At 49.2% G+C, this 15021-nt stretch overlaps 1 protein-coding gene across 4 annotated transcripts in view; it reads right to left on the reverse strand.

Annotated features, from left to right (window-relative positions):
* The window catches only part of PNISR (PNN interacting serine and arginine rich protein), a 53870-nt gene extending 39357 nt beyond the window's left edge, over positions 1-14513 (reverse strand). The window contains exons 1-2 of one of the 4 annotated variants that reach the window (XM_063917028.1): positions 14246-14305; positions 13078-13242 (exon numbers count right to left, since the gene is read on the reverse strand). In XM_063917028.1, the coding sequence (XP_063773098.1) occupies positions 13078-13110 (33 nt within the window). In that variant the 5' untranslated portion in view covers positions 13111-13242; positions 14246-14305. Of the gene's footprint in view, positions 1-13077; positions 13243-13935; positions 14020-14223 lie in introns of those variants that run through there. The other 3 variants (XM_063917025.1, XM_063917029.1, XM_063917027.1) reach the window with 3 other exon arrangements.
* Between the last annotated feature and the right edge of the window lie 508 nt (positions 14514-15021).

Here is a 15021-nt window from a genome sequence, read left to right on the forward strand (position 1 = left end):
GGACTCCGAGAAATAGATTTATCGGTAAGTAAAATCTTATTTTCTCTATCGTCCTAGTGGATGCTGGGGTTCCTGAAAGGACCATGGGGATTATACCAAAGCTCCCAAACGGGCGGGAGAGTGCGGATGACTCTGCAGCACCGAATGAGAGAACTCCAGGTCCTCCTTAGCCAGAGTATCAAATTTGTAAAATTTTACAAACGTGTTCTCCCCTGACCACGTAGCTGCTCGGCAAAGTTGTAATGCCGAGACCCCTCGGGCAGCCGCCCAAGATGAGCCCACCTTCCTTGTGGAGTGGGCCTTTACAGATTTAGGCTGTGGCAGGCCTGCCACAGAATGTGCCAGTTGGATTGTGCTACAGATCCAACGAGCAATCGTCTGCTTAGACGCAGGAGCACCCATCTTGTTGGGTGCATACAATATAAACAACGAGTCAGATTTTCTGACTCCAGCTGTTCTTGCAATATATATTTTTAATGCTCTGACAACGTCCAGTAACTTGGAGTCCTCCAAGTCACTTGTAGCCGCAGGCACTACAATAGGCTGGTTCAGATGAAATGCTGACACCACCTTAGGGAGAAAATGCGGACGAGTCCGCAGTTCTGCCCTGTCCGAATGGAAAATCAGATATGGGCTTTTGTAAGATAAAGCTGCCAATTCTGACACTCTCCTGGCAGAAGCCAGGGCTAGAAGCATGGTCACTTTCCAAGTGAGATATTTCAAATCCACCTTATTTAGTGGTTCAAACCAATGAGATTTTAGAAAATCCAAAACTACATTGAGATCCCACGGTGCCACTGGAGGCACCACAGGAGGCTGTATATGCAGCACTCCCTTCACAAAGGTCTGGACTTCAGGGACTGAAGCCAATTCTTTTTGAAAGAAAATCGACAGGGCCGAAATTTGAACCTTAATAGATCCCAATTTGAGACCCATAGACAATCCTGATTGCAGGAAATGTAGGAATCGACCCAGTTGAAATTCCTCCGTCGGAGCACTCCGATCTTCGCACCACGCAACATATTTTCGCCAAATTCGGTGATAATGTTGCACGGTTACTTCTTTCCTTGCTTTAATCAAAGTAGGAATGACTTCTTCCGGCATGCCTTTTTCCATTAGGATCCGGCGTTCAACCGCCATGCCGTCAAACGCAGCCGCGGTAAGTCTTGAAACAGACAGGGACCCTGCTGAAGCAAGTCCCTCCTTAGAGGTAGAGGCCACGGATCTTCCGTGATCATCTCTTGAAGTTCCGGGTACCAAGTCCTTCTTGGCCAATCCGGAACCACTAGTATCGTTCTTACGCCTCTTTGCCGTATAATTCTCAATACTTTTGGTATGAGAGGCAGAGGAGGAAACACATACACCGACTGGTACACCCAAGGCGTTACCAGCGCGTCCACAGCTATTGCCTGCGGATCTCTTGACCTGGCGCAATACCTGTCCAGTTTTTTGTTGAGGCGAGACGCCATCATGTCCACCATTGGTCTTTCCCAACGGGTTACCAGCATGTGGAAGACTTCTGGATGAAGTCCCCACTCTCCCGGGTGAAGATCGTGTCTGCTGAGGAAGTCTGCTTCCCAGTTGTCCACTCCCGGGATGAAGACTGCTGATAGCGCTATCACATGATTCTCTGCCCAGCGAAGAATCCTTGCAGCTTCTGCCATTGCACTCCTGCTTCTTGTGCCGCCCTGTCTGTTCACATGGGCGACTGCCGTGATGTTGTCCGACTGGATCAACACCGGTTTTCCCTGAAGCAGAGGTTCTGCCTGGCTTAGAGCATTGTATATTGCTCTTAGTTCCAGAATGTTTATGTGAAGAGACGTTTCCAGGCTCGTCCATACTCCCTGGAAGTTTCTTCCTTGTGTGACTGCTCCCCAGCCTCTCAGGCTGGCGTCCGTGGTCACCAGGATCCAATCCTGTATGCCGAATCTGCGGCCCTCCAATAGATGAGGACTCTGCAACCACCACAGAAGAGACACCCTTGTCCTTGGAGACAGGGTTATCCGTAGGTGCATCTGAAGATGCGACCCTGACCATTTGTCCAACAGATCCCTTTGGAAAATTCTTGCGTGGAATCTGCCGAATGGAATTGCTTCGTAAGAAGCTACCATTTTTCCCAGGACTCTTGTGCATTGATGTACAGACACCTTTCCTGGTTTTAGGAGGTTCCTGACAAGCTCGGATAACTCCTTGGCTTTTTCCTCCGGGAGAAAAACCTTTTTCTGAACCGTGTCCAGAATCATCCCTAGGAACAGCAGACGAGTTGTCGGCATTAACTGGGATTTTGGAATATTCAGAATCCACCCGTGCTGTTTTAGCACTTCTTGAGACAGTGCTAATCCCATCTCTAGCTGTTCTCTGGACCTCGCCCTTATTAGGAGATCGTCCAAGTATGGGATAATTAATACGCCTTTTCTTCGAAGAAGAATCATCATCTCGGCCATTACCTTTGTAAAGATCCGAGGTGCCGTGGACAATCCGAACGGCAGCGTCTGAAACTGATAGTGACAGTTTTGTACAACGAACCTGAGGTACCCCTGGTGTGAGGGGTAAATTGGAACGTGGAGATACGCATCCTTGATGTCCAAGGATACCATAAAGTCCCCCTCTTCCAGGTTCGCTATCACTGCTCTGAGTGACTCCATTTTGAACTTGAACTTCTTTATGTACAGGTTCAAGGACTTCAGATTTAGAATAGGCCTTACCGAGCCATCCGGCTTCGGTACCACAAAAAGAGTGGAATAATACCCCTTCCCTTGTTGTAGAAGAGGTACCTTGACTATCACCTGCTGAGAGTACAGCTTGTGAATGGCTTCCAAAACCGTCTCCCTTTCGGAGGGGGACGTTGGTAAAGCAGACTTCAGGAAACGGCGAGGTGGATCCGTCTCTAATTCCAACCTGTACCCTTGAGATATTATCTGCAGGATCCAGGGATCTACCTGCGAGTGAGCCCACTGCGCGCTGTAATTTTTGAGACGACCGCCCACCATCCCCGAGTCCGCTTGAGGAGCCCCAGCGTCATGCTGAGGCTTTTGTAGAAGCCGGGGAGGGCTTCTGTTCCTGGGAAGGAGCTGCGTGTTGCTGTCTCTTCCCTCGACCTTTGCCTCGTGGCAGATATGAATAGCCCTTTGCTCTCTTATTTTTAAAGGAACGAAAGGGCTGCGGTTGAAAAGTCGGTGCCTTTTTCTGTGGGGGAGTGACTTGAGGTAGAAAGGTGGATTTCCCGGCTGTAGCCGTGGCCACCAAATCTGATAGACCGACTCCAAATAACTCCTCCCCTTTATACGGCAAAACTTCCATATGCCGTTTTGAATCCGCATCACCTGACCACTGTCGCGTCCATAAAGCTCTTCTGGCCGAAATGGACATAGCACTTACCCGTGATGCCAGTGTGCAGATATCCCTCTGTGCATCACGCATATAAAGAAATGCATCCTTTATTTGTTCTAACGACAGTAAAATATTGTCCCTGTCCAGGGTATCAATATTTTCAATCAGGGACTCTGACCAAACTACCCCAGCACTGCCCATCCAGGCAGTCGCTACAGCTGGTCGTAGTATAACACCTGCATGTGTGTATATACTTTTTTGGATATTTTCCATCCTCCTATCTGATGGATCTTTAAGTGCGGCCGTCTCAGGAGAGGGTAACGCCACTTGTTTAGATAAGCGTGTTAGCGCCTTGTCCACCCTAGGAGGTGTTTCCCAGCGCTCCCTAACCTCTGGCGGGAAAGGGTATAATGCCAATAATTTCTTTGAAATTATCAGTTTTTTATCAGGGGCAACCCACGCTTCATTACACACGTCATTTAATTCTTCTGATTCAGGAAAAACTATAGGTAGTTTTTTCATACCCCACATAATACCCTGTTTAGTGGTACCTGTAGTATCAGCTAAATGTAACGCCTCCTTCATTGCCAAAATCATATAACGTGTGGCCCTACTGGAAAATACGGTTGATTCGTCACCGTCACCACTGGAGTCATCGCCTGTGTCTGGGTCTGTGTCGACCGACTGAGGCAAAGGGCGTTTCACAGCCCCTGACGGTGTTTGAGTCGCCTGGACAGGCACTAATTGATTGTCCGGCCGCCTCATGTCGTCAAACGACTGCTTTAGCGTGTTGACACTATCCCGTAGTTCCATAAATAAAGGCATCCATTCCGGTGTCGACTCCCTAGGGGGTGACATCCTCATATTTGGCAATTGCTCCGCCTCCACACCAATATCGTCCTCATACATGTCGACACACACGTACCGACACACAGCAGACACACAGGGAATGCTCCTAACGAAGACAGGACCCACTAGCCCTTTGGGGAGACAGAGGGAGAGTTTGCCAGCACACACCAAAAGCGCTATATATATATCAGGGATAGCCTTATAATAAGTGCTCCCTTATAGCTGCTTTGTTATATCAAATTATCGCCATAAATGTGCCCCCCCCTCTCTGTTTTACCCTGTTTCTGTAGTGCAGTGCAGGGGAGAGACTTGGGAGCCGTCCTGACCAGCGGAACTGTGAGAGGAAATGGCGCCGTGTGCTGAGGAGATAGGCCCCGCCCCTTTTCTGGCGGGCTCGTCTCCCGCTATTTAGAGAAATTAGGCAGGGGTTAAATATCTCCATATAGCCTCTAGGGCTATATGTGAGGTATTTTTAGCCTTTATAGGTAATCATTTTGCCTCCCAGGGCGCCCCCCTCCCAGCGCCCTGCACCCTCAGTGACTGCCGTGTGAAGTGTGCTGAGAGGAAAATGGCGCACAGCTGCAGTGCTGTGCGCTACCTTTTGAAGACTGCAGGAGTCTTCAGCCGCCGATTCTGGACCTCTTCTGTCTTCAGCATCTGCAAGGGGGCCGGCGGCGTGGCTCCGGTGACCATCCAGGCTGTACCCGTGATCGTCCCTCTGGAGCTTGATGTCCAGTAGCCAAGAAGCCAATCCATCCTGCACGCAGGTGAGTTGACTCCTTCTCCCCTCAGTCCCTCGCTGCAGTGATCCTGTTGCCAGCAGGAATCACTGTAAAATAAAAAACCTAGCTAAACTTTTTCTAAGCAGCTCTTTAGGAGAGCCACCTAGATTGCACCCTTCTCGGCCGGGCACAAAAATCTAACTGGAGTCTGGAGGAGGGTCATAGGGGGAGGAGCCAGTGCACACCACCTGATCGGAAAAAGCTTTACTTTTTGTGCCCTGTCTCCTGCGGAGCCGCTATCCCCCATGGTCCTTTCAGGAACCCCAGCATCCACTAGGACGATAGAGAAATAGTATTACCGGTGAGTAAATTCTTATTTTCTCTGACGTCCTAGTGGATGATGGGAACTCCGTAAGGACCATGGGGATTATACCAAAGCTCCCAAACGGGCGGGAGAGTGCGGATGACTCTGCAGCACCGAATGAGCAAAGGCAAGGTCCTCCTCAGCCAGGGTATCAAACTTGTAGAACTTAGCAAATGTGTTTGAACCCGACCAAGTAGCAGCTCGGCAAAGCTGTAAAGCCGAGACCCCTCGGGCAGCCGCCCAAGAAGAGCCCACCTTCCTTGTGGAATGGGCTTTACCGATTTTGGATGCGGCAATCCTGCCGCAGAATGAGCTTGCTGAATCGTGTTACAGATCCAGCGCGCAATAGTTTGCTTTGAAGCAGGAGCACCCAGCTTGTTGGGTGCATGTAGGATAAACAGCGAGTCAGTTTTCCTGACTCTAGCCGTCCTGGCTACATAGATTTTCAAAGCCCTGACTACATCCAGTAACTTGGAGTCCTCCAAGTCCCGAGTAGCCGCAGGCACCACAATAGGTTGGTTCAAATGAAACGCTGATACCACCTTAGGGAGAAATTGGGGACGAGTCCTCAATTCTGCCCTGTCCATATGGAAGATCAGATAAGGGCTTTTACATGACAAAGCCGCCAATTCTGACACACGCCTAGCCGAAGCCAAAAGCATGACCACTTTCCACGTGAAATATTTTAGCTCCACGGTCTTAAGTGGCTCAAACCAGTGGGATTTCAGGAAATCCAACACAACGTTAAGATCCCAAGGTGCCACTGGAGGCACAAAAGGGGGCTGAATTTGCAGCACTCCCTTAACAAACGTCTGAACTTCAGGCACTGAAGCCAGTTCTTTTTGAAAGAAAATAGATAGGGCTGAAATCTGGACCTTTATGGAACCTAATTTTAGGCCCATAGTCACTCCTGACTGTAGGAAGTGCAGGAATCGACCCAGCTGGAATTCCTCTGTAGGGGCCTTCCTGCCCTCACACCAAGCAACATATTTTCGCCATATACGGTGATAATGTTGTGCTGTCACATCTTTCCTAGCCTTTATCAGCGTAGGAATCACTTCATCCGGAATGCCCTTTTCCGTTAGGATTCGGCGTTCAACCGCCATGCCGTCAAACGCAGCCGCGGTAAGTCTTATAACAGACACGGCTCCTGCTGTAACAGGTCCTGTCTGAGATCATTTCTTGTAGTTCTGGGTACCAAGTTCTTCTTGGCCAATCCGGAACGATGAGTATAGTTCTTACTCCTCTCTTTCTTACTATCCTCAGTACCTTTGGTATGAGAGGAAGAGGAGGGAACACATAAACCGACTGGTACACCCACGGTGTCACTAGTGCGTCCACAGCTATCGCCTGAGGGTCCCTTGACCTGGCGCAATATTTTTTTAGCTTTTTGTTGAGGCGGGACGCCATCATGTCCACCTGTGGCCGTTCCCAACGGTTCACAATCTGCGTGAAGACTTCTGGATGAAGTCCCCACTCTCCCGGGTGGAGGTCGTGCCTGCTGAGGAAGTCTGCTTCCCAGTTGTCCTCTCCCGGAATGAACACTGCTGACAGTGCTAGCACGTGATTTTCCGCCCATCGGAGAATCCTTGTGGCTTCTGCCATCGCCATCCTGCTTCTTGTGCCGCCCTGGCGGTTTACATGGGCGACCGCCGTGATGTTGTCTGATTGAATCAGCACTGGTTGGTTTTGAAGCAGGGGCTCTGCTTGACTCAGGGCGTTGTAAATGGCCCTTAGTTCCAGTATATTTATATGTAGTGAAGTCTCCTGACTTGACCACTGTCCTTTAAAGTTCCTTCCCTGAGTGACTACCCCTGATCCTCGGAGGCTTGCGTCCATGGTCACCAGGATCCAGTCCTGTATGCCGAATCTGCGGCCCTCGAGAAGATGAGCACTCTGCAGCCACCACAGCAGAGACACCCTGGCCCTTGGGGACAGGGTGATCAACTGATGCATCTGAAGATGCGATACGGACCATTTGTCTAACAGATCCCACTGAAAGATCCTTCCATGGAACCTGCCGAAGGGAATTGCTTCGTAAGAAGCCACCATCTTTCCCAGGACTCGCGTGCAGTGATGCACAGACACCTGTTTTGGTTTCAGGAGGTCCCTGACCAGAGATGACAATTCCTGGGCCTTCTCCACCGGGAGAAACACCTTCTTCTGTTCTGTCCAGAATCATGCCCAGGAAGAGCAGACCCGTCGCAGGAATCAGCTGCGACTTTGGGATATTCAGAATCCAGCCGTGCTGTAGCAACACTTTCTGAGAGAGTGCTACGCTGACTAACAACTGCTCTCTGGACCTCGCCTTTAGAAGGAGATCGTCCAAGTACGGGATAATTATAACTCCCTTTTTCCGAAAGAGTATCATCATTTCGGCCATTACCTTGGTAAATACGCTCGGTGCCGTGGACAGACCGAACGGCAACGTCTGGAATTGGTAATAACAATCCTGTACCACAAACCTGAAATACTCCTGGTGAGGTGGGTAAACTGGGACATGCAAGTAAGCATCCTTTATGTCCAGCGACACCATAAAATCCCCCTCTTCCAGGCTTGCAATAACCGCCCTGAGCGATTCCATTTTGAACTTGAACTTCCTTATATAAGTGTTCAAGGATTTTAAATTCAGAATGGGTCTCACCGAACCGTCTGGTTTCGGTACCACAAACATTGTGGAATAGTAACCCCGTCCCTGTTGAAGGAGGGGAACCTTTATTATCACCTGCTGGAGGTACAGCTTGTGAATTGCCGCCAGTACCACCTCCCTTTCCCTGGGAGCAGCTGGCAAGGCTGATTTGAGGAAACGGCGAGGGGGAGTCGCCTCGAACACCAGCTTGTATCCCTGAGATACAATTTGTACCGCCCAGAGATCCACTGGTTGCTGAAGTTTCGGAGACGTGCCCCCACCGCACCCGGCTCCGCCTGTGGAGCCCCAGCGTCATGCGGTGGACTTAGAGGAAGCGGGGGAGGATTTTTGTTCCTGGGAACTGGCTGCCTGGTGCAGCTTCTTTCCTCTACCCCTGCCTCTGGGCAGAAAGGATGCGCCTCTGATCCGCTTGCCTTTCTGAGGCCGAAAGGACTGTACATGATAATACGGTGCTTTCTTAGGCTGTGAGGGAACCCGAGGTAAAAAAGTTGACTTCCCGGCTGTTGCCGTGGATACGAGGTCCGAGAGACCGTCCCCAAACAATTCCTCACCCTTATAAGGCAAAACCTCCATGTGTCTTTTAGAATCAGCATCACCTGTCCACTGCCGAGTCCATAATACTCTCCTGGCAGAAATGGACATTGCATTAATTCTAGATGCCAGCAGGCAAATGTCCCTCTGTGCATCCCGCATATATAAGACGACGTCTTTTATATGTTCTATGGTTAGCAAAATAGTATGCCTGTCGAGGGAATCAATGTTGTCTGACAGGGAATCAGACCATGCGGCTGCAGCACTACACATCCATGCTGAAGCAATAGCAGGTCTCAGTATAGTACCTGAGTGTGTATACACAGACTTCAGGATAGCTTCCTGCTTTCTATCCGCAGGCTCCTTTAAGGCGGCCGTATCCTGAGACGGCAGTGCCACCTTTTTTGATAAGCGTGTGAGCGCCTTGTCCACCCTAGGGGATGTTTCCCAACGTAACCTGTCCGTTGGCTGGAAAGGGTACGCCATCAGTAACCTCTTAGAAATCACTAGTTTCTTATCGGGGGAACTCCACGCTTCCTCACACAATTCATTTAATTCATCAGATGGGGGAAAAGTCACTGGCTGCTTTTTCTCCCCAAACATAATACTCTTCTTGGTGGTAACCGGGTTAATATCAGAAATGTGCAATACATTTTTCATTGCAGTAATCATGCATCGGATGGCTTTTGTAGACTGTGCATTTGTCTCATCTTCATCTACACTGGAGTCAGACTCCGTGTCGACATCTGTGTCTGCCATCTGAGCTAGCGGGCATTTATGAGCCCCTGATGGCCTCTGAGACGCCTGGGCAGGCGCGGGCTGAGATCCCGGCTGTCCCAAGGCTGCTGCGTCATCGAACCTTTTATGTAAGGAGTTAACACTGTCTGTTAAGACCTTCCACATATCCATCCAATCCGGTGTCGGCCTCGTCGGGGGCGACACCACACTTATCTGCCCTTGCTCCGCCTCCACGTAACCCTCCTCATCAAACATGTCGACACAGCCGTACCAACACACCGCACACACACAGGGAATGCTCTGACAGAGGACAGGACCCCACAAAGTCCTTTGGGGAGACAGAGAGAGAGTATGCCAGCACACACCACAGCGCTATATAACACAGGGATTTACACTATACTGAGTGATTTTTCCCAATAGCTGCTTATATCTTATTTGCGCTTAAATTTATGTGCCCCCACTCTCTTTTTTACACTACTTGTACTGGATACTGCAGGGGAGAGCCTGGGGGGCGTCCTTCCAGCGGAGCTGTGAAGAGAAAATGGCGCTGGTGTGTTGAGGAAGAAGGCCCCGCCCCCTCAGCGGCAGGCTTCTCCCGCGTTTTGTATATCTTAATGGCGGGGTTTTTTGCACATATACAGTTTTCCAGACTGTATTATGTGCATAATGTGCCAAAAGGTAATCTTATTGCTGCCCAGGGCGCCCCCCCCCCCCAGCACCCTGCACCCTACAGTGACCGTAGTGTGTGGTGTGCAGTGGGAGCAATGGCGCACAGCTGCAGTGCTGTGCGCTACCTTAATGAAGACCGGAGTCTTCTGCCGCCGATTTTATCTCCTTCTTCTGTCTTCTGGCTCTGCAAGGGGGACGGCGGCGCGGCTCCGGGAACGGACGATCGAGGTCAGGCCCTGTGTTCGAACCCTCTGGAGCTAATGGTGTCCAGTAGCCTAAGAAGCACAAGCTAGCTGCAAGCAGGTAGGTTTGCTTCTCTCCCTTCAGTCCCACGAAGCAGTGAGTCTGTTGCCAGCAGATCTCACTGAAAATAAAAAACCTAACAAATACTTTCTTTCTAGCAAGCTCAGGAGAGCCCACTAGGAGCACCCAGCTCTGGCTGGGCACAGATTCTAACTGAGGTCTGGAGGAGGGGCATAGAGGGAGGAGCCAGTGCACACCAGATAGTACCTAATCTTTCTTTTAGAGTGCCCAGTCTCCTGCGGAGCCTGTCTATTCCCCATGGTCCTTACAGAGTTCCCAGCATCCACTAGGACGTCAGAGAAAAATATATATCAATGCGTAACATATGGTTTGGGCCCCATTATATTACATATTAAGCCACACAATAGTGCCAATTCCCCCAAAAATCTACAATACTTTGTGAATGGAGTTTTGTAGTGGGCAAATTTTAATTTAATTATAAATGCCATGATTCGTCTGCACTACAATTTTCAAAAACTGCCATAGTTCACTAAACTATAAATACACAAAAAAGTAAACCAGTCAAATACAAAAACAGTAAAATACAAAAAGTACAATAAATTATAAATAAGCCCTACACATAGCGTTCACACTAGGCTATTTTAGCAGGGCACCACACCCTGCCCTAATCGCGGCACCCTGCAAGGTGCCATCCCCAAATGTGTGTTGCAGTGTCCGCTTCGTGAATAGATGCCGTGCGCATCTACCCATATATCAAGTCGGATCGTCCCACAATAATCTTACCTGCACTCTCCTGGTCACAGCTGCTCTGCCCGTACACATAGGAAGAGCCATATCCAGCTGCAATAACCCGCTGCTCCATCCCCAGAAGCATCAGGCCTGACATCAGCAGAGCGCTTCTGTCACATGCTGGCACTACATCTCTGACTGCAGCAGCATCGCTACTCTCAGATACAATGGGGAGGCAGAAGCAGATATGCAGCATCCAATTGAAGCTGGAGTTCTTTGTTAAGGAGCAGCAAGGCAGCCGGAAAAGACATCCAATCAGGTGTGAGCAACCTAATATGCTGCACTTACGGTACCGCTGCACTCACCGATTTTTGTTGGGCTGCAAGCAAAAAATTGCAAATCCGGTACTAGGAGGGGCCACGAGGAGGCACGTTTGCGTGCCTTTGCCAGCATTTACACAAACTGCTTGCAGCTAATTAGATTGCCCCTATAGGGCTAGATTTATCAAAGTGGAGAGAGATAAAGTAATGACCAATCAGCTTCAACTGCCATGTTACAGGCTGTTTGAAAAATGACAGAAGTTGATACGTTACCGCTCTTCAAGCTTTGATAAATCTCCCATACTGAGAGGAGTGTGCACGTTCACTGGGAGATGGAGCGCTAAACACTACAGCTCTAAGGTAGCAAGAAGCTATATATGAACATCCTCTTATGTTATGTACATAAAACATAAATAAGGGAGTTTCCCAGAAGAGGATAAAACTAAATAAGTTGACTTTAACATTATCTATAAACAAAAAGAACTGCCTTTTAAAAACTGAATTCTAAAAGACCTGAACTCAACAAATGACTGCAAAAACGAGGTCTCAAAAGAAAATGACAGGCTGATTATTTCTACTCAAGTAAAAACCATCAACCCCTATAGTACCAAAATGAACTATTTAATGGCGTATGTATCATGTCTGGATAAATATGATACTCTATACTGTGTTAAACAAAACTATGACAACATAACACATTGTCATGTGATGAATATACAGTATCAGGGTAGCACACACAATGTAAGCGAATAGCCTTTAAGATAACAGAAAGACCTCAATTCAAGAGAAACAGGGTAAAAGATTATGGGGAACATGTGCTTATCAATAAGCGCATACTCAACGCGTGATATTAGTGACCAGAATCGTCAGGTTGAAACACTGAACACCCGCAGCGACAGGGACTCCAAAAGGAGCCTGTCGCTGTGAGGTGTTCAGTGTTGGCAGAGGAACCCTCTGTCATTTACGTTTGTGATCTGTAGGGACTGGGGCTGAAATGCCAGTAGTGGGGATGCTGGCGGTTAGAATTCTAAACGCAGCATTCCTATGGTTAGAATCCCGACAGGAGTTGGGTAAGTATGCTAACCCTCCCCTAGCACATCCTGACCCACACCCACTCGCAACCTAAACCTAACAAACCCCCCCCCCCCACACACACACACCACCACCCGTAGCCTAACCCTAAACCTCCCCATGGCTGTTGAGATGCCGGAGCTGACATTCCGAGCAGTGTCACGATTCCAGAGTCAGTATTTGACTGCTGGGATCTCGACCAGATCCCGTCCATAGGCTTCTCACAGCTGTAATGAGGGCAGCATGACAATTGTGCCCACTTACACCAAGGCCACATTAGTACTAATTATGATTCTTCCGGCTACTCAATTATTATTTTGCCAATTACACTTGGCTACCCATGTCTTGCTCATCAGCTGCATAAGAGCCCACCCAGGCATAGCATGCACTGCTCTAATAATGAATCAGCTCATGTGTGACAAAAGTATTGAATATGATGGGCCCCCAGTGTTTTTAAAGCACATGCACTTCCTATCCTTCCCGAACAAGTACATTAGTATTTTCTGCATCTCACCATCATTCTCCCTTAGCCATATGAATGCTCTTCTGTAAGGGAGTTGTGGTTCCCGGAACAGAACCTGGCATTGATAATTGTACTAGTTTATTTGGTTTGATTCAATTAGGGGCAAACTGGCTCACCCCTCAAGTGCTCCAGACTCCCCGACTTTTCTTAGCAGCACCTGTAGGACTATTTGCAAATATATGCGAGTATGTGTGACATGAAGGCTAATTAAATTGACTCCACTGAATTGCAGCAACAGGCCGCAATAAAGACTGTGTCTAATCATTACAGAAGTGTGATCCTGTGTAATTGGTAATGCACAAGTTAACATAACTTACCCCTCCTGTGAAGTCCAGAGACACCCCACTCATCCACTCTGAGACAGGCTGTTGTGTTGTGTGCAAGCGCAATGGCCAATCTGCAGTGTTACTTTCACGCGGCGGGGACTCTAATGCCTGAAAATGCTTTGTTGATGTCAGGAAAAGACTGTTGCAGAGTCCCTACTGCAGACAATGGGAATCGTATCACTATCTATACAGACTGTGCAAGCAGTAGAGACAAACAGCTAAGCTTACGGTGTTTGCTACATACTGAAAGGGGTTATGGAGGGAATTCCATCGCCGGTGAAGGATGAAAACTGCTGTTGCAGCAGCGCTTAAACGTCTGCAGCGACTACACATCTTGTACCCTTCACCCTGGTTGATTCTCACCCCGGTTCTCTCAAAAAAGAGCTTGCTATCCTATGGGGTAGTGAACATTTTTGTGCGAGAGCCCGTTGCCGTAAAATGTGGTGGGTGTCACACAGATTTGGCCAGGTGAACAAGTCGCCGTCAAGAGGAATTTGATTGCCGGCAACTTGTTTGTCCAGCCAAATCTGTGTGACACCCACCGCACTTTACGGCAGCAGGATCTCGCACAAAAGTGTTCGCTACCCCATGGGATAACAAGCCCTTTCGAGGGAATCGGGGGGTGAGAATCAGCCAGGGTCAGAGGGCGAGACATGGTGCTGTTGCCGGCACTACCACGGAAACAACATTTTACAGCCTTCGCTGGTAACTGAAGCCCCCCCAATATGTCTCATTGTTAAACGGGGCCCTATACTCGGAATCTGCTGACTGCTCTGCTTAAACATGCACTGCAGAGACCCCCACCCCCTGTAGCCACGTACTCCAGCTGGCTGGGGGCGATGTACTCACCATACCCCCCGTACAAAGCAGCGGCGACAGGGTGACACGGTGCACACACTGCGGCCTTCCCCGCCGCATTACCCCAGGCCCAGAGCTTTGCCCCCCTCCCCGCTCTCAGCCACAAGCAGCCTCCGTCCACTTCCTGTAGCTTCCGCATGCCGGCTGCGGGGATGAGATCAGGGAGAAGTACGGGAAACACGCAGCCCGGTACACGGCACTGTTCTGCGCCTGCGTGCTAGGTCAGGAGACTGGCATCAAAGCCGTACCCCCTACCCTGGCCACCCGTTGCACACTTACATACACACTGCTCGGTACCCACTCTGTCGTCCGATGTTGCCACGCGTGTCGGTGTTTCCCTATATCGCTAGCGGCCCCGAGGCCGTGCTGCTTGCCTCTTCTCACCACACAATATGGCGCCGGCGGAGGGCTGAACGGAAGTGATGGCGAGCGGTGAGCGTTGGGGAGGAGACCAGGAGACAGGGCTGTGGCTGTCGCGCTCCCCCTGCTGGCTGCGGCGTGTACTACAGTTACTGTACCTGGGTGTGGGAAGCAATGGACACGCATCATCACACACACACACACACACACACACACACACACACACACACACACACACACACTACTGCATGATGAAAGGGACTCCTGTCCACGTTGTATGATCGTATTAGCTTCGTATCAGCTGCCCATAGAATTGTCCCCCAAAATTGCCGGCTTTTATTAAATTATCCAATATGTAAATAATAGCTTGTAAACCTGATTCTCTATAACTGTATTCACAGACATGCAGATTTGTTAATAAACTATGTTGAACCAGGGTGAATGTGCTGTAATTTACATAAAGTAATTAAAAAAAACCACAAAACATCCAGAAAAAAGAAAAAATACAGTATAAAAAAACCCACACCAAATCTTAACTATCTATATATATATATATATATATATATATTATATATATATATGTATTGTCAAAGTCGAAAAATATAGCGACCTATGATGCCTTGTACTAACCCCAATGCACGTGCCCGCTGCTCGCGCACCGACCCCCCCGTGCGTACGCATCCCCTCAGGTCGCGTAGGGGACACTCTGACGTCGCC

This window comes from Pseudophryne corroboree, chromosome 4 (genome assembly GCF_028390025.1).
Source record: "Pseudophryne corroboree isolate aPseCor3 chromosome 4, aPseCor3.hap2, whole genome shotgun sequence".
In the NCBI taxonomy this organism is placed as follows: Eukaryota; Metazoa; Chordata; class Amphibia; order Anura; family Myobatrachidae; genus Pseudophryne; species Pseudophryne corroboree.